This window comes from Leptopilina boulardi, unplaced genomic scaffold, assembly GCF_019393585.1.
Source record: "Leptopilina boulardi isolate dan_hultmark-lab unplaced genomic scaffold, ZJU_Lbou_2.1 LbouV2_300, whole genome shotgun sequence".
Classification (NCBI taxonomy): Eukaryota; Metazoa; Arthropoda; class Insecta; order Hymenoptera; family Figitidae; genus Leptopilina; species Leptopilina boulardi.
In genome coordinates, this window is record NW_026137864.1 from 1150094 (window position 1) to 1169711 (window position 19618).

General features: G+C 23.0%; 3 protein-coding genes across 6 annotated transcripts in view; 2 read left to right on the forward strand and 1 right to left on the reverse strand.

The window, feature by feature from the left end:
• The window catches only part of LOC127282531 (thymosin beta), a 32498-nt gene extending 25441 nt beyond the window's left edge, over positions 1–7057 (forward strand). For both annotated transcript variants that reach the window (XM_051306826.1, XM_051306827.1), the window contains exons 2-5: positions 3550–3708; positions 5639–5752; positions 6025–6138; positions 6336–7057. In XM_051306826.1, coding sequence (XP_051162783.1) covers positions 3570–3708; positions 5639–5752; positions 6025–6138; positions 6336–6364 — 396 coding nt within the window. In that variant the 5' untranslated portion in view covers positions 3550–3569 and the 3' untranslated portion in view covers positions 6365–7057. The remainder of the gene's footprint in view (positions 1–3549; positions 3709–5638; positions 5753–6024; positions 6139–6335) is intronic.
• LOC127282524 (3-ketoacyl-CoA thiolase, mitochondrial) overlaps positions 1–19618 on the reverse strand; it is a 208842-nt gene that overhangs the window by 94045 nt on the left and 95179 nt on the right. The gene's annotated exons all lie outside the window — the stretch shown is intronic.
• On the forward strand, positions 8440–19017 carry LOC127282520 (protein ovarian tumor locus-like). 3 transcript variants are annotated; one of them, XM_051306798.1, is made up of 14 exons: positions 8440–8860; positions 9528–9770; positions 11540–11795; positions 12821–12959; positions 14491–14654; positions 14854–15201; positions 15338–15476; positions 15789–15861; positions 15982–16180; positions 16939–17085; positions 17166–17206; positions 17341–17455; positions 17664–17981; positions 18139–19017. In XM_051306798.1, exons 2-14 carry the CDS (start codon positions 9555–9557, stop codon positions 18699–18701), a joined length of 2718 nt encoding a protein of 905 aa, XP_051162755.1. In that variant the 5' UTR covers positions 8440–8860; positions 9528–9554; the 3' UTR covers positions 18702–19017. The 3 variants fall into 3 exon arrangements, with proteins under 3 accessions (XP_051162755.1, XP_051162758.1, XP_051162759.1); XM_051306801.1 differs by having other exon boundaries at positions 17667–17981; XM_051306802.1 differs by lacking the exon at positions 14854–15201 and having other exon boundaries at positions 8441–8860.

A 19618-nucleotide genomic window follows, 5' to 3' on the forward strand; every position in this document is an offset into this window, starting at 1 on the left:
TTTTTATTGCTAAAAGCTCGCCAATCTGATGATTTATTATTAGCCGCATGAACTACTGCTTTATATAATTATTTTTTACACGAATTTTCATTATTCAAAATTGGATTTAACATAATTTCTTTTTAAACGACCTTTTACTCAATAGAATTTTTAATTTATCAAATTTTTTTTGACAGAATTTTTATTTTACAAAATTTCTCTTTACCCAACTGTTTTTTTTTTAAATAATTCTAATTTAACCGAAATTCAGACAATAATTGACTTTTAGGGTATTTTGAATTGAAAAATGTTTTGAATAATTGAAATGCCAAGATCTTGATAGTTATTAGAAATAATTATTTCAAAAAAAAATTTGAATCTAAATTTTTAATAATAATTGAATTTTAAGAGAATTTGAATTAAAATTTTAATAAATTAGAATTGCTATGAAAATTATTAACAAAGTTTCAAACAATAATTAAATTTTACAGAATTTTGAATTAAAAAATTTTTTTATTTAATTGAATTTTTGAATAATTGGATAATATTGATTGAAATTGTTAATTTAGCAAAGAATTTTAGATACTAATTTTAGAAATAATTGAATTTTAGAAGAGTTTGAGTTAAGTTTTTTTTCCGATTCCAAGTTGTAGAATTTAAAAATTCGAATTACTTAAAATTCTACTGAATGAGAATTCTAATAAATTAAAAATAGGTTAAATTAGAATTTTTTTCAAGAAACAGTTGGGTAAAGAGAAATTTTTTAAAATAAAACTTATTTTTCATATATATATATAGATTTCGAAAAAAAATATTTTGGTCAAAAAAAATTTTTTAATGAAAATTTCCCGTGGAATGCTTTATAGATTTTTTTTTGTTATCGAATGTAAATAAAATAAAAAGAAAATGTAAAAGTCTTTGATTTAAAGAATTAAGAAAGTGAAAACCTGATATAAAATCCTAATATCTTGCTATACTATGAGAATAAAATTTCTGTTTTTAGATGAGTTGATCTGTTTCGAATTGCCGTAAACCATTTTCACTCTTGCATAATATTTCCTTTCGAAGAAGAGAATTTTTTTTTTATAATCCGTTTATATACTGTAAATCGATTATCGTTTTCAGCAGGAGTGAGTGACTTCATTCACGTGGAATGCTGCCTTTTGTTATTTCTCAAGCCTTCACATTAGTAATCATTTTTTTTTTCATGATCATCATCAAGGAAGTTCCTCTTGCTTCATTATATATATATATTATATATTGTAAAGTTGACACTTTTCTTGTTCTCTGGCCCAGATATATCAAATTACAATTCACGCAACTATTTTTCCGAGAGAGCTGCATTTTTCCCATGTCTGAAACATTTTTTTTTTTTTTCAATTTAATTATTAATTACAAAATGCAATTATAACGGTTTTTTTTAATAATATTATTTTAGAAAATAGGTAATTAATAAACAAATAAATAATAATTAATTTAATAATGAAATAAGAAATTAATTGTCAAATATAGGAATTAAATAAATAATTAATAATTTCTTAATTCTTGAAATAATAAATTAACAATTAAATAATAAACTAATTGTTTTTTTTTTTAATTTTTGACATTAAATTATTTAATAATAATAAAAAAAAATTTTTCATTTAATTATTATTAAAAATTAATAATAACAATAATAAAAAAAAAATAATAATAATATTTTAAAAAAATGAAATCTCTCTGTTTTAATGAAAAAAATGTTGCATTACGACTTCAATAAAAATTGTACGGTCATTGACTTTAAAAATTACAGGTGCAAGCAATAATAACTCATTACTCAGATCTTGGAATAAATAATGAATCATTGTTGGAAAAAAAGCAAGTGAATATACTTTGAATCGATTTTGTTGCATATTAGATATAACATTTATAGATCGGAATTCAAAGTTTATTCAACTAGAATATTTTAAAATATTTATTTATTTCTATATTTGGAATTATTAAAAATTTTCAAGTGCAAATATTTAAAAAAAAAAAATTCTTTAATTAAACAACTTTTTTTTCTCTGTGACATAAAAAAATTAAATTTTTAAAATATTTTTCCAAAATTGTTGATTCTATTTTTGTTTAAATTTTATAAATGAAATAAATGAAATATTAAAACTAAAAAAATGGTTTCTTTTTGTATATTAATATCGAAGAAATTATATTTTTTTTTAATTTTCAAGTAATTGCGATAAAGCACTTGTTGCTTCCTTCTCGTTTATGATTTAGTCTTTGAAATCGTTTGTTGAGAGTGTAAACGTGGCAGCACTTCAGTAGAAGTGTCCTTTCAAGAAAAGACATCGTGTGTACCTCTGAATATATTATAATAGAGAGAGAGCGAGTGCAACCCTTGCAGACTCTTATTGCCATAAGTGTCGAGTGCTTTTCTCCTGCACTATATAATAAAAAAAAATTTTTTTTTTACCGCAATCATTTTTTCCATTCTTTCGCTTTATTTCTTTATCAAAGTTGTAAAATTGCTTGCAATAAATGATAAACGTTACCTTGTTTTGTGTTAAGGCTTAAAAATAAGTCATACGTCAACAAATATAAATGAGAATATATTTTTACTTATAAAAAAAAAATAAATAAATAAATAAATGTACTTTTGTCAAAAGTTTCGTATTATTTTTTCAAATTATTTGAAATTTTTTTAAATAAAATAAAAAAAATTACCTACATTTATTTTACTATTTTTCTAAAATTATTATTTCCTTTTTCACTATTCTAAAATATTTTTTATTACAAAAATTTTACAATTAAATAATTTTAATTTTAACGATGGCGAAAAGAAAATTTTTGTTACAAATTTATTATTTAACGTTTTGTTTATTAATAATTTTTTACTATTTTAAAAATCGATTATGTAGTTTTGTTTTTTTTTTTTTATTATTCGCACAAAAAATGGTGTTATTATCAAATAAAAATTTAATTATGAATAAAAAATATCTTGAATCAAATTTATTACAAATTGCAATTTTGAAAGTAAAATTTTCTATACAGAAAAATAATTATTATTATTTGTTGTAGGTATTTATTTTTGAAAATTAGCTATTGTTAGTATTAATAGTTATTATTATTATTATTATTATTATTATTATTACTCGTTTGTAAATTTAAATAAATAAATTATTTTTATTATTATTATTTCTATTATTTATTTATTTAGGAAATATTACTTACTAAAGATATTTAAAAAAAAAAAATTAAAAATACTTTTTTGTAGGAAAATTATTAAATCAGTTAAAGCGATTAATTTTCAAGAAGAACAATGTTTGAGGTTTTTTTTAACAACTTAAGAAGTTCTGATGATCCTGCAACATCAGAACAGTGCCGTTAGTCGACCGAATTCGCATCGCCAAACTTCCTTGATCAATAAATTATTCTCTTTTCAAGTTTTTAATCTATTTTATTAAAAACAATTTTTTTAAACAATAATAATAATAATAGTAATAATAATAAATAATTCAATTAATATATAATTAAATAATATTAAATAGATATTGAAAATCTAATTTACGTTCAATTTTTTTTTTTTTTTTGCAGATCCTTCAACTACCGGCATCATGTCGAATCCTGTTAGTCCATCCTTGAAAAATCTACCCAAAGTAGCGGTTAATCTGAAGACTCAATTAGAAGGCTTCGATCACACATGTATGAAAAAAGCATCCACGACAGAAAAAAATGTTCTGCCTTCTGCAAAGGGTATGTATATATATATGGGGCATTCCACGTCAACGAGAGACCCCCCGCCCCCAGAATAGATTTAAATGAAAAAATTTCAAATACGGCTTAAAATTTAGGTAATTACATCTACTTTAAAATGCAAAGTGGCAAAATAAAAAATTCAAGATGGCGGATCCAATATGGTGAAAAAAGTAAAAAAAAATGCTTGAATTCACTTGAAATTTGTTACTCGGGGGTTTTTAGGGTCGCTAAACACAAATATGAAATCAGATTTTTAATATTAAAAATGGCGGATCCAATATGGTGGCCGATTTTTAAAAATTTTAACAAATTTCAATAAAACGTATCTTATGGTGCTTTGTAGGGTTGTAAAAAGTTCTAAAGGTTTTAAATTGAATTAGAAATTTAGGTAATTACTCCTACTTTAAAATGCTAAGTGTGAAAATAAAAAATTCAAGATGGCGGATCCAATATGGTGAAAGAAGTAACAAAAAAAAGCTATAATTCAATTGAAATTTGTCACTCAGGGGTTTTTAGGGTCGCTGAACACTAATCTGACATCAGATTTTAAATATTCAAAATGGCGGATCCAATATGGCGACCGATTTTTAAAAACCGAAACAAATTTAAATAAAAATTGGATTACGAGAGTTCGTAGGGTTGTAAGAAGTTCCAAAGGTTTTTTATTGAGATAGAAATTTAGGTAATTAGACATACTTTAAAATAAAAAATGGCCAAACACAGATTTCATAATGGTGAACCTAATATGACAGAAGAAGTAAAAAAAAATCTTCAATTCAATTGAAATTTGTCCCTCGGGACTAAGATAAATAGGCCTTACTTTTACTAGTTGGATTTTTACCTTTTCCTACTTTAACTAGTTGGATTTTTACCCTTTCTTACTTTAACTAGTTGGAACCTAAATTGATCTTGCCTTAATCGGTTGGACTCTTTATGTCTTACTTTCACTAGTTGGATTTTTATCCTTTCTTACTTTTACTAGTTGGAACCTAAATTGGTCTTGCCTTAATTGGTTGGACTCTATATGTCTCACTTTCACTAGTTGGATTTTACCCTTTCTTACTTTTACTAGTTGGAACCTATGTCTTACTTTTACTAGTTGGATTATTACCCATTTTGAATATTTAAAATCTGATGTCAGATTAGTGTTCAGCGACCCTAAAAACCCCTGAGTGACAAATTTCAATTGAATTATATCTTTTTTTGTTACTTCTTTCACCATATTGGATCCGCCATCTTGAATTTTTATTTTGACACTTAACATTTTAAAGTAGGAGTAATTACCTAAATTTCAAATTCAATTTAAAACCTTTAGAACTTTTTACAACCCTACAAAGCACCATAAGATACGTTTTATTGAAATTTGTTAAAATTTTTAAAAATCGGCCACCATATTGGATCCGCCATTTTTAATATTAAAAATCTGATTTCATATTTATGTTTAGCGACCCTAAAAACCCCCGAGTAACAAATTTCAAGTGAATTCAAGCATTTTTTTTTTACTTTTTTCACCATATTGGATCCGCCATCTTGAATTTTTTATTTTGCCACTTTGCATTTTAAAGTAGATGTAATTACCTAAATTTTAAGCCGTATTTGAACTTTTTTCATTTAAATCTATTCTGGGGGCGGGGGGTCTCTCGTTGACGTGGAATGCCCCATATATATATATATATATATCTGAAATTAATGTTTCATTTTATTAAATATGAAATAGACAAAAAATTTTTTTTTTTTTTTAATTCATTTTATTATTCTAATTTTGTTTATTAATTAATTTGTTATTTACTTTTTAAAATTTAGTAAATTTATTTATTATTATATTATTTTTATATAAATTTTATTTATAATTTATTTAATAATTTAGAAACAAATAAAATAATAATTAAATCGAATAATTAGAATTAATTTTTTTTTTAAATTTCAGATGTGGCCGTGGAGAAAAATCAACAAATCTTAATCGCTGGAATTGAAACGTTTGACCCCACTAAGTTGAAGCATACGACGACTCAAGAGAAAAATCCACTTCCCGATAAGGAAGGTAAATTAATAATTATCCTTTAAATTTATTTTACATAACATATTTTTCCTTTTTTTTTTTTTAGCAATCAATCCCTTCACAATTTGAGAATTAGTTTGTAAATTATATGTATTGTTTCGAAAAAACTGAAAGAAAAAAATAAATTAGAAAATTTAAACAATAAAATTAGAATAATTCAATTAGAATTAATTCGTAATTTAATGATTAAATAAAAAAATTTCGATGTGATAATTTTTAATATAAAAATTAATAATAATAATATTATTTTCTAGTAATCCAACAAGAAAAAGGAAAGCAGGAGCTCATCTCTGGAATTGAAAATTTCAATCCTGCAAAACTAAAGCATGCAGTGACCCAAGAAAAAAATGTCCTCCCAACCAAAGAAGGTTAGTTGAATCTTTTTTTTTCAAATAATTAATAAAATACAAAATAAATAAATAATAGCGAATTTACTAAGAATATTCCATAATTTTTATAAGAATTATCTTAATTTAAAAAAATAATTTTATATTAATAAAAATTAATTAATACATATTTGCAAAATTTTTTTAATAATTTATTCTCTTTTTTCTCTCTTTTTCAGCAATTGCTGCTGAAAAAGTTTCTGCATAAAGTGAAATTTGGTACTACAAAAACAACCATCAGAGGAGAGACTTGTGATTTCGCTACTTTTATATATCGTATTATATAATATTTTATATTAATTACCGACGATATAAAATAGGCGAGCATCCTAACGTTAATATTAATCTTATGAATTACAATTTAAAAACTAGCATCTTATGCTTTATTTCGCGCGAATCATAATTATATAATAATAATAATAATTGCAAGTCGAAGTCCTACAATTCGACGAATCCTAAGCAAAAAAAAAAAAAAAATGTGTCAATGAGATTTCTATAAGTTGGCATTAATTTTTTCCTTAATATGATAATAAGCGAGAAAAAAAGACAATTTTAGATTCGATATAGTTTATTTTTGCATCTTAAATATTGTAATTTGTCGCGAACATTATTTTGTTCATATTTACCTAAATGCTGATTAAGCAATGAAGAAAAAAAAAACCCGAAACGCAATATTATTGTGCAAGTGTGCATATTATTTTTCAATGAAACAATTTTTTATAACAAAAAAAAAAATATGAATAGCAATAACTTAACAAAGATGCAAAACTGTCAAAATGTTTGTTAAAAAAAACAACAGTATTTTATATATATATTGGGCTATTTGTATACTTTTTTAACATTCATACAATGAATTTTTCAAATACGATTAGGAGATACAATAAACAAACATTTTTACGCACTTCCCGTCTATTTTATTCTCAAACTATTATAAATTTTCAGGCTATTTTTTTTCTATTCCAAAAGCAACAAAATTATATAAATTTGTGTTTTTTAATTTAAATTAAATTTTCTAATTAAAAAAAAAAAATTTACATTAATCACAAAATAGTCATAACAAATTATAGTTTTTTCAATATACTTTTATAATTTTTTTAAAAGAATTTTTTTCGTCATTTCTTTTTAAAATAAAAATGTCAAAAAATTTCAAAATAACATTTTGTATTTAAAGATTATTTTTTAAAAAAAAAGTTTATTTTCTGTTTCTGCAGATGAAAAATTATTATTATTTTATATATTTTTTTAATAATAAAACTAATTTAGCATTAATTAAATAATTTAGTGCAAAATTAATCTCCAATTACGAAAATAATAGTTAATTTTGACACAAATTGCAAATATTAATAAATTGATAATAAAAAAAGAAAGAGTAAATAAATAAAATTAAACAATTATAATTAAAAAATAGTTCAACAGGTAAATTAATAATTAATTAAATTAATTTAATTTAATTATATATTTTTAAAAAATTTAATAATTAATAATATTAATAAATAAAATAAAGATTTTAGAGCATTTTTTTTCATAAACAGTTAATTTTTAAAATTATATTAAAATTATTAATAAAATATTAATTTAATTTATAATTAAAAATATATATATATAATTATTATAAAGTAAAAATGTTCAAATTTTATTTAGCAAATAAATAATAAAAAAAACAATTGTTAATTATTATTACAATAAATTCCATGAAAAATTTTATGAAATGTAAAATTAATTAAAATAATTAGAATAATTTAACAGAAATTATTTGTTTAAAAAATTTAATAAATTTCTTTGGAGAAATTAAATTTTTTTCCTTTTTCAAATTTATGAATGAACCTTTAAAATTTATTCTTCAATTATATTTAATGGACGAATTTTTTAAATAAAACTAATACTTTTTTATTATAATGAAAATGTAAAATTTTTGTCAAAAAAATTATTCTTTTGTATCTTAATTTTCACAATTTTTGTAAATCACATTTTTTCCAAATAGAAATTAAAGAAATATATATATATATATATATAAAGGTTTCATAATCTTCGTTATGTGAGCGAAAACATTTTATAAGCAAAGATTATTTTTCCTGTCAATTTGCCACAATTGTTTAAAATAAAAAAAATCGTCAATTTCAATTTGATTATTATAAACATTTGTGAAATATTATTTCAATTATTGGAAAATTAATTTTAATTACAAGAGGAACTAATTTATCATTATACGCACCTGAAATTTGAAGATTTGTTTTCTTTTCTCTGCTTTGTTTACATTTTGCGTCGATTAAACTGCGATAGGTCATACAGGACAAAGAATATACAAAGCACCATCACAATTTGAGAAATGAAAATTTTAGAATACTTATACATTACGTTTGAAAAATAAAAGAAATAAGATCTTTTATATTCTTTATACATCTTCTATAACAATCAAATAAAATATTGCAAGCTCAAGTGTTTAATGTGAAGTTAGCGATAATCAGATTTTTATCGATTTCGCCCCTTTAAGTCGATTTATTGTTGGCAAAATTCAGGGTAGAAAAAAAAACGGTTGTCTTCAATTTTCGTCTGCCATGTGCCATTATATGTTCATCACTCTTTGAAGACGCGTCACACCTGTGCAGTTCGCTATATTTTACTTTAGTTACAATAACTTCAGTCAAATAATGAAGTATCACTTTTAACTTTCAAGTCTTACATTATTTTGGAATTTAAAAGTCAGGTGAGTGAACATAAGTTTCTTTTTTCTTCTCACACACACACATATATATATATATGAAAGAAATGAATAAACACGTGCAACAATTTAATGATGCCGATTGTCGACCACGTGTGAATATATATTATTTTGTCGTCAATCAGGCAATATTATAAATTGTTTTATTGCACAGTTTTGCCATTTATATAAATACAATTGACCGATAAAATATAATTTAACTTATATTTTCATATTTTTGATACGGGAAACGGTCTTGGAGAAAATATATTTTAAAAAAAAGTAGTGTTTGAATCTTGCGGCGTTTCTATAAATGTAGCTTCAATTCTCAATTGCGTATTAGAACTTTCTTTTGTTACAAATGATTTTCATTGTTCTTTCATGTTATCGAATTGTTGATAATCAACAATTGTTTACAAATATATTGATTTAGTGAATTTTGTGTGAAAAAGTGAATTTGTCAAAAGAAGGATTGAATTCGAGTTGAAAATTATTAATTATTGCATTTGAGATGAGTCATCATGCTTTCAGAGACGCCAAAGAATTTTCTTTTTGAAGCGTAATTATTTTATTAATTAATTAAGTTCTTTTTTAATTTTTTTTTATTGAATTAATTTTTCTTTAATTGAATTAATTTTTTTTTTTTTTATAAAAATAAATTTATATGTTGAAGTGTATAAAAGAAAAAGTAAAAAAAGAAATGGAAGGCTCACCAAGAAAACTATCTAAACGTCCGGCTGAGCCGATAGATGATTGGTTAGAAAGCCAAGGATACTTTAGAAAACATGCACCAAAAGATCCAACATGTTTGTTCAGAGCAATTAGTGAACAAATTTATTCAACACAACATTTTCATATTCGTGTGAGACGCGAATGTATAAATTTTATGAAAAAGCATAAAGATTTATTTAAAAAGGTATTATTATTATTATTATTATTATTATTATAATTATTTAAAACTCATTTTTATATATATATATATACAGGTCTCGGATTATACAATTTTTCCGACTTTTTTTTTTTTACATTTTTTTTTTTAAATAAAATACATTTTTTTCAGTATACAATGCAGATCTTCAGTTTTTTTTTTATTTCAATTATTTATCAAATTTTTAACTACAATTCTTTTCTAAATTAATTATTTTCCTTAATTTTAATGAAAATTTTTACAAATTCAATTATCTTAAACTATTTTTCAATTAAAAAATTTATGAAATTCTATAATTGTTTAAAATTAAGAAAAAAAAATAATTACCAAATAATATTACCAAAAATTTTAATTCAAAATCACTTGAAATTCAATTATTTTCAAAATTTTGAATTGTAAATCTTTGAAAATTCAATTATTTTCAAAATTTTGAATTGTTAATCTTTAAAAATTCAATTACTTTTTAAAAATGTGAAAAATTATTTGCTAAATTATTTTCAATTCTTTAAAATTTAATTATTATCTAAAATTTAACAAAATCTTTTGAAATTCAATTATTTTTAATAATTTTAATATTTAATAAAAAATTCAATTATTTAAAAAAAGTTTTAAATAAAAACTAAAAATTATTTTCAATAATTTGAATGAAATTCTTTACAAATTCAATAATCTTAAATTATTTTCAATTCAATTATTTTTAAAAAAAAGTTTATCTAAAATTATTTGATAAATTAATTTGAATTGTATAAAATTTTACAAAATCTTTTGAAATTCAATTATAATTGAATATCAAAAGATTTTGGAAATATATATTTTCAAAAAATTTCAACTGTAACTCTTCCAAAATTCAATTATTATTTGTAATAATTTTAATATTTCTTTGAAAATTCAATTATTTTAAAAAATGTTAACTTAATTAATTTCTGAAATTTTTTTATTCAACCATTAAAACAAAAAATTTTGAAATTCAAATTATTTGCTTAAAAATCAGACTTTAAAAATTTTTTTTTAGAAATTTCTTCTACTTAATTAAAATTTTGATAATTTGTCTTAGTTCGGTTTTGAAATATTCGAAAAAATTTTTCTTGATAATATTATGGTAAAATTCTTCCATAATATTATCAAGAAAATTTAATTATAATTAATAATAATAATGAAATAATACAAAAATATAATAATTATTATGTTTATTATTATTATTATTATTATTATTATTATTATTATTATTATCTTTATCTTATTATATTTATTTTATTATATTTATTATTATTAATTTATTCTTATTAAGGAATGAAAAAGTAAATTAAATACAATAACATTAGATATTGAAAGTAAAATATTTATTAACTAATTAAATTTAATTAAATTAAAAAATCGTCTTTTTCGACTGCAATTTATTTCAAATTTGAAATCTGCAATTGAATTATTTAAAAAAAAAATTTAATTTTAAAATCTGTAAAACTTAATTATTTTTCCGAAATTTTTTTAACTATTAAAACTAAAATCTATGTCAAAATTTTATATTCGAATAAATTTCTTAATTAATTTCAAAAAAAAAAAAAAAATTTTAATGGAATTTAATGTCTAATAACATTAATTTTATTTAAAGTAATAATTATTTAATTAAAATAAAATCTACTTTTTTTGAAAACAATATTTTTGCACCTTAAAGTCGATCCGAGGCCTATTTATATTTATAAAAAAAAAAAAAAAAGAAAAATATAAACTCAAATTTCAAAAAAAAAATCCCTTTGCAGAAAATAAATGTTCCCTTTGACGGCTATATTGATCAAATGGCATGTTTCACCGAATGGGGTGGAATACATGAAATTGAAGCAATGTCAGAATTGTATCAAAGGGAAATTATTATTTTTGATGGTCAAACGATGACGAGAAAAATTGTCAACAATAATTATGGTTATAAAAATCATATTACACTTTGTTATACTGCACAAAAGCAGTACGAAAGTGTTTATACAAAAGAATATATAAAAACGGCTGGTTTCTGTCAGTGTATGTTTTAACAAAAAATTTTATGTATTTTTTTAAATTTTATAGGGTCAGTTGGGGTAAATGGGAACAAGAGGTTTTGGAGTTTAATTTACAGTTTTAAAATTAAGTTCAACGTTAATATTTTAACCTCAAATCACCTGCAAGAGGTTTTGAGTATTGCCAAGCTTTTATCTTGACGCAATTGGCAGCAAGATAAAAAAAAAGTTATCGCTCAATGCATAAAAACTTGAAAATCAAAGTCAAACTGTTTCAGTATTTTGTCGAGCATTTGAAAAAAAAACAGACTTAAAAATCATACCAAATTTTTTTCTTATTCCTTATGACTCCTATAACAGAAATTCACTTGAATTTTTGATTTTTATCAATTTGGTTAATAATGACAAGCTGTCCCCATTTACCCTGAGTTTTCAAATTTTTGGGGTAAATGGAGACAGCTTGTCATTATTAACCAAACTAACAAAAATAAAAAATTCAAGTGAATTTCTGTTATAGGAGTCATAAGGAATAAGAAAAAAATTTGGTATGATTTTTAAGTCTGTTTTTTTCAAATGCAATTCAAAATACTGAAATAAAAAAAAAAAAATAAAAAAATTTCAATTGGTTCAACTATTATATATCTACTACAAATTTTTTTCAAGTTTTTTCATCCCTTAATACAGTAATATACTTAAGGAAACTTTTTTCTTAAAACTTTCTTAGAAACTATACTGTCCCCATTTACTCTAAATTTTATGAAATTTTCTAAATTTAAGGGTAAATGGGTTCAGTCAGTTTCATGCGTTTAAAGCTTATCTAAATTTTTTTCTGCTACATAAAATTAATTCTGGGAATGTAAATAACAACTTAAAAAAAAATCCCGCAAATATTACCTTTTAAAGGAAGAAACTTACGTAATATGTGAAAAATAGCGATTTTGTCCCCATTTACCCCAACTGACCCTATTTTTTTTTTTTTTTTTTGGTTTTAAAAAATTTTTACTGAATGGTTTTTTTTTTTTTTTTTTTTTTTAATTTTTCATTTTATAGCACTGGTTTATAAAACCTTATACAAAGAAGTCTTCCAGATGCCAAATGTTGACGAAACTGTTTACAAAATGTTACACGATAGACCATTTCCGTTAAAATATGAAAAATTCTCTCCAAAGGGAATTGCAGAACATAGAGAGTAAGTTGCGCGTAATATTTGTCTAAATTACCTTTTTTTTTGGAGAGAAATTTAAGGCAATACACCTGTGCGACAGTCTCTAAATATATGTGAAAAAAAAGAAAAAATTCTTTCGGAAAATTGAATGAAACTGAAGTTATTAACGTTGAATCAACGAAAAAATAAAATTTAAACATTCTAATTCCAATCAATGAAATTTGATTATTTTCAACCCTCTGAAATTTGAAATAAAAAAAAAAAACAATATTTATCATTGTTTTGTCCCGGATTTTCCGAAAATTTCAAATAATTTTGAAATTTCCTCGCCTTGGAAGCAATTTTTCGCGTTTGATAATTATGTATTTCAATGCTAAAATCGTTTTAAAACACAGGAAAATTGCTTCCAAATCGGAAAAAGCAGTGATTTTGATTTTTTTGTCACGGATTTTCCGAAAATCCCGAAATTTCAAAAAAAATTTCTATTTCCCCGACTTGGAAGCAAATTTTCATTTTTTTAAAAGGCTTCTAGCATTGAAATAAATAATTATCAAAGAAGAAAAATTGCTTCTGAGGCGAGAAAATAGCAATTTACTTGAAATCCGTGACAAAAAAATCAAAATCACTGCTTTCCCCGACTTGGAAGCAATTTTCCTGTGATTTAAAACGATTCTAGCATTGAAATACATAATTATCAAACGCGAAAAATTGCTTCCGAGGCGAGGAAATATCAAAATTATTTGAAATTTTGAAATTTTCGGAAAATCCTGGACAAAAAATTCAAAATCACTGCTTTCCCCGACTTGGAAGCAATTTTTCTGTTTTTTAAAAGGCTTTTAGCATTGAAGTAAATAATTATCAAACGATAAAAATTTCTTCCGACGTGGGGAAATAATAATTTTCTTGAAATTTTGGGGTTTGCGAAAAATCCGTGACAAAACAATGATAAATATTGTTTTCCCCGCCTCGGAAGCAATTTTTCTGTTTTTTAAAATTCTTCTAGCATTGAAACAAATAATTATCAAACGAGAAAAGTTGCTTCCGAGGCAAGGAAATAGCAATTTACTTGAAATTTCGAGATTTTCGGAAAATCCGTGACAAAAAAATCAAAATCACTGCTTTCTCTGATTTGGAAGCAATTTTCCTGTGTTTTAAAACGATTTTAGCATTGAAATACATAATTATCAAACGCGAAAAATTGCTTCCGAGGCGAGGAAATATCAAAATTATTTGAAATTTTCGGAAAATCCGGGACAAAACAATGATAAATATTGTTTTTTTTATTTCAAATTTCAGAGGGTTGAAAATAATCAAATTTAATTGAGTGCAATTAGAATCTTTAAATTTTATTTTTTCGTTGAATCAACGTTGGTAACTTCAGTTTCATTCAATAGATTACGTTGAGAAATAAAAGAGGATTTTTTTTTTTTGAATTTGTTAAATAAAATTTCAATTTTCATTGTAGTAAAATACTATCGCGCCCGGTACTTCCTTAATTTTCCAAATTAATTTCTTTTAAATTTTAATAATTATAGAAAATTGGTCTTTTATTTAGAAATTCAGCAATTGTAATGCTTAATAAAGTAAATGATGGCTGTACGGAAAGTGAAGACATTTTTTGTCTTAAAGGCACTCCGTTCCCTTATCGAGTGGCCAAGGCTCTTGATGAAGATATTTTTCGTAATACAGACTTTGACATCTGGCACGAAATTCGTCGCGGTATGGCATTTTTTTTTTTTTTTTCATTCCAATTCTAACAATTTTTTTCCCCTATTTTTAATGATTTTATATTTTTATATTTAGTTTTATTTTAATATTTATTTAATATTTATTATTAAATATGTAATTTTGTTATTTGATTTATACTTTCTTTTTTGTTTTTTTTGTTTGTTTTTTTTTTTTTTTTAATATTGTACAGAAGTGCGAAACTCGGGATTTTCAAAGTACAATGGTACTGAATTTCAAGTAGGAGGGAAATGTTTGGTCGAAATAAATATGAAAGTGGATGATTTGACAAATAACAACGATTTAAATACCACTGACAAAAAAATTCATATTAATTGTGACGAAGCGTGTGGTAATACTGAAAAATTTTTAACTGGTCACATACAAGAAATGAGTAAAAATGAGGGACCAGTTGTTGTTTTTATTCTTGAACTCGGAGAAAAACGGACTGTTCCCTATTCGGCGCTCAAACCATTTAACATGAAAAGAACTAAAGCAAATATATTAACAATTCCAAAAAAAAATCCAGCCGTTGACCCAAGTCAGTTTTTCATTTTCTCCTTCAATTGTATTTTATTTTTTTTTTTTACTAAATTATTATTTTATTCTTTATTATTATTATTATTTTGTTCTTACTTTTTTATTTTATAATTATTATTATTATCTTTGTTGTTCAGGTGCTTTAAAGATAAAAAAGCCATTTAGTTCAACTAGAAGGAGTAAAGAAATTTCAACGTTTGAGCGAAATTCCAACAAGGGATCTTGCAACAAAAGAAACGTTGAAACTGGTACAATGAAGTGGACTGCAGAATCGAGGTGAATTTTTTTTTTTTTTTTTTTTAAGAAATTATAATAATATAATAAATTCTTCAATATATTATCTTAAGAATCTTTAGACTTTAATGATTAATTAAAAATTAAAAATTAATGAAAAAAAAGTAAAATTAATAAAGAATTGGGAATAAAAATAAAATATTTATAACAAATAAAAATATAATAATAGAGAAATAATAAAATATAAAAAAAATTTATATACTTTTTATTTGTATAAAAATATAATTATAATTTTAATAATATTATTGATTTGAAATAAAGATTTTTTACGTATAATTAATTTTTTTTTCTCAGTGAGAATAAAGCTGCTTTTGTAAAGTCCTGTGTGGAGAATTATAATCCACCAGTTGAGGATTTTACTGCTGATGTAAGTTGAGAATGTTTTTTTTTTTTTTTATTTAAAAAATGAAATCTTCAATTTGCGACTTTTTTTTCAAAATTGAAGTTTATTAAAAAAAATTTTTTTAACTGATTTTTATTTGTGTAGCTTGACGTTCCCGTGGAGAGGGAGAAAAACACCACAACCACCATTACAACCACCACAAACACCACTAGTCCTTCAATTGCAAATGAGGAGAATATGAAAAAGTTGTGTTTATCAAATCCTGTAATTGCAAACGGTTCAGAGAATAATTATCAATTTCAACCGCCACAACAGAATGTGACATTTTTCATTCCTCCGGCAGGTGAATATACGAAAATTTTGAATTGAAAGCTTAAATTTATCAAAAAATTTTCATTATTTTAAAAATTATTTAGAACAAAATTTCAATTCATCTAAATTAAAATTGATAAAAAAATTTTCATTTTAATTAAATTTTATTCGATTCAAATTTTTATTGATCATAAATTTCAATTAAATCTAAATATTAATTTCAAATTGATCAAATTTTTAATCAATTCTAATTTTTATTGGTTAAAATCCAATTAATTAATTAAAATTTTAATAAAAAATGCAAATTCAATCGATTGAAACTTAAATCTAACGAAATTTCCATCTATCTAATAATTAATCGTTTTTGAGTTTCAAATTATCTGAATTTTAATTTATTCAAATTTTAAATTTATTAAAAATTCAAATCATACGGATTTTGCTATTTGTTCAAATTTTAATTGACTTACGTTTAAAATTATCCAAATTTTAATGATTTTAAATTTTCTGAATTTTTAATTGATTTAAATTTTTAGTTGATTTAGATTTCAATTTATCCAAAATTAAATTTCAGGCAATTTTAAATTGAGAATTCTGGTAAATTTACAACTCGTGAATTTTTTTTACATTTTTTTTTTTTTTTTTAAATAATTATATATGAGACAATTTTTTATTATAAATTTTTTAAATAATTAAATATTTGAAAAACTATTAAAATTGTTAAAAATTATTGATTTGTCGAAGAATTTTAGAATTAATTTGAAATGAATTGATTTTTTTTTATTTATTTAGAGAATAACAATTTTCAACAAATTGTACCGCCCTGTGTAAACGATGTACTTCCGAATGTTGATTTTCTTTTGGATCAAGCGGATCATCCAATTAATATGTCAGCGGCAAAGAGCATTGATGTTAATGGCAGTGATTTGCCACTAAGTGGTAATGTTGAAATAATTTAAAAAGTAAGAAAAATTTATTAATTTAAAAGAAATAAGAATATTATTTTTTTTTCTTCACAGATCTTCAAACTTTAAGATTCTTTTACAATCTAGGAATTCAGGTACATTTGATATTCTAAATAATTAAAAATATAACTTCATTCATTTAATTCTTGTTTTCTTTTTATAATAACAATGTAAAATATTTTTTGTTCTATTTAAATATTTTATTTTTTTTTTTTGTTTTCAAAAACAGTATCTGAATGCGGCAAACTATTTATGCAGCGTCAATCATCCTCCACCTATTAATGGACAATTTAATAATTTTCCTATGGAAAATTCTCCTGAGCAGAAACCGAACAATATACCAGGTTAATTTTCTTTATAATTTAATAATAATATAATTATTTTTTTTTAATATAATAATTGTTTTTCATTGTTAATGAATTAATACCATCAATTTTTAAATTTCGTAAAAAATTTGTTGAATTTTGAAAAAAAAAATGGAAGAATTTTTAATTTGGAGAGAACATTGAATTTAAATAAAAAAAAAAATTACAATAATTTTTTTTTCCTCAAAAGGATCTCAAGAGGATGTTAATCAAGTGACTCACATGCAGCCAAAATATGGTTTTCGAGCAAAAAAAGAGAATGGAGAAAATGGATTTAAATCAACGTTTAATAATAATTATAAAACGTTGAAAAATTCAAACGTACGATTTAATGGAACGCAGGAACCTCTTGTACCAAATAACACACAAAGAAATCCAAAAGATTGCAATAAAAATGCACAATATTGCAATAACGAAAGAAGCCGCGAACATATTAATGAATCGAAGGACGTAACTCGCACTCCACGTAACGGTGTGGCACCACGCTTCAAAAAATGCATTGACGGTGAGTAATATATTAATTTTGAATTTTCATTTTAATTATTCTTTTTGTTAATCATTTCATTTTATAAGCATAACGAAATTTTTTATTCTATTAACCAGAATTCTAATTTTTGTTGAAAAATGTTTTAAACTATTTAGTCGTGTTGTGAAAATTTCAGGACGAAATCGTAATTTTGTTCAACCATCAAGGCGCAATCAACAACGAGAAGGTGAATTTCATCAAGGTAACAATCGATTCCCAGGATCAAAAATCGAGGGACAAGGAAAGCAATTTGAAAGAAACAGTGGTTCACCAGGAAATCGACAAAATCAATATCCCCATCAGGTACAATTGCCAATGAATAATCCACAATATCAATATGCACCACATCAACCTTCCATCTATCCACAACAAATGTGTAACGATGCCGAGACTTATTGTCAACAAAATACGGGACTTATTCCAATTCCCTATGTTCATTCAGTTGATAATGGCGATAATAATGCAAATTCATTTCCACCTGTAATTTACACTGGCGTTGATAATTATCAACAAACATACGTGCCATATTATCAGCCATACGCTTATCAACCACAAACTGTTTATCCTGGAATGGGACCGGGAAATTCACAAGAAAATTGGTATCAATATCCAGGTCATTCACATTATATTCCACCTTGCGTGCAATTTAATCAACCACCACCACCACAACCTGGCTCATCATCAAATGGCGCTATGTAAAATTTCATTTACATAATAAGATCAAAAAAAAAAAAAAAAAAAAAAGAATATCCTGAGGATAGTTAAATTATGTTACATAACGATTATTAGTTATTATTTTTATTATTAATATTATTATTATTTTTTGCTTTTTGATACTGTTAACGTATAAAAATCTTTTTTGATATTAATATTTTCATATATATTTTATAATAATATTTTTTCAAATAGAGTAATTTCTATTTATAAATGACGGATTTTGGATTAATATAAAACAGTTACTGTTACTTTTACAGGTTAACATTTTTCGTCTATAAAATAAATTTACTAAAATGAATTTTTTTTTTAAATTCTTTTCCTTTTTAACTCATCATTTTGATAAAATTATTTATTTGGAAACATATTTTTTTGAATAAAAATTGCAAACACTAAATTTTACCAAATTAGGAGTTTTTTTTGAAACATAATAGAGTAAGTGCGCCAATTACGGCGCGTTCATAAAAAATAACTATTATTACTACTATTATATTTAATATAAATGTTGCAAAATAATTTTTAAAAAATTATTTTAATCTTTTTTTGATACAATTACTATAATAAAGATGCATATTTAAACAATTATTAATTTAATTATTTGATATCAAATTTTTTCCCTCGCCGTAATTGAAACATTTTTAAGATTTCCATTGGCTCCAATTACGGTGGGCAAAGTATTTTCAAAATACACATAATTTTTATCACTGTAATTGACACACCAAAACTAATTCAAACGCGCCGTAATAGAAAATTACGATATTAATTTTAATTTCTCATATTTGTTTAAATAATCGTTTTTTATAAAGTTTAAAATTACTTTTAATATCTAAATAACATAAGCTTTTAGTTTAATAAGTTTTAAATTTACTTTCTACAATAGAAATGTCGAATTTTTTATTTCA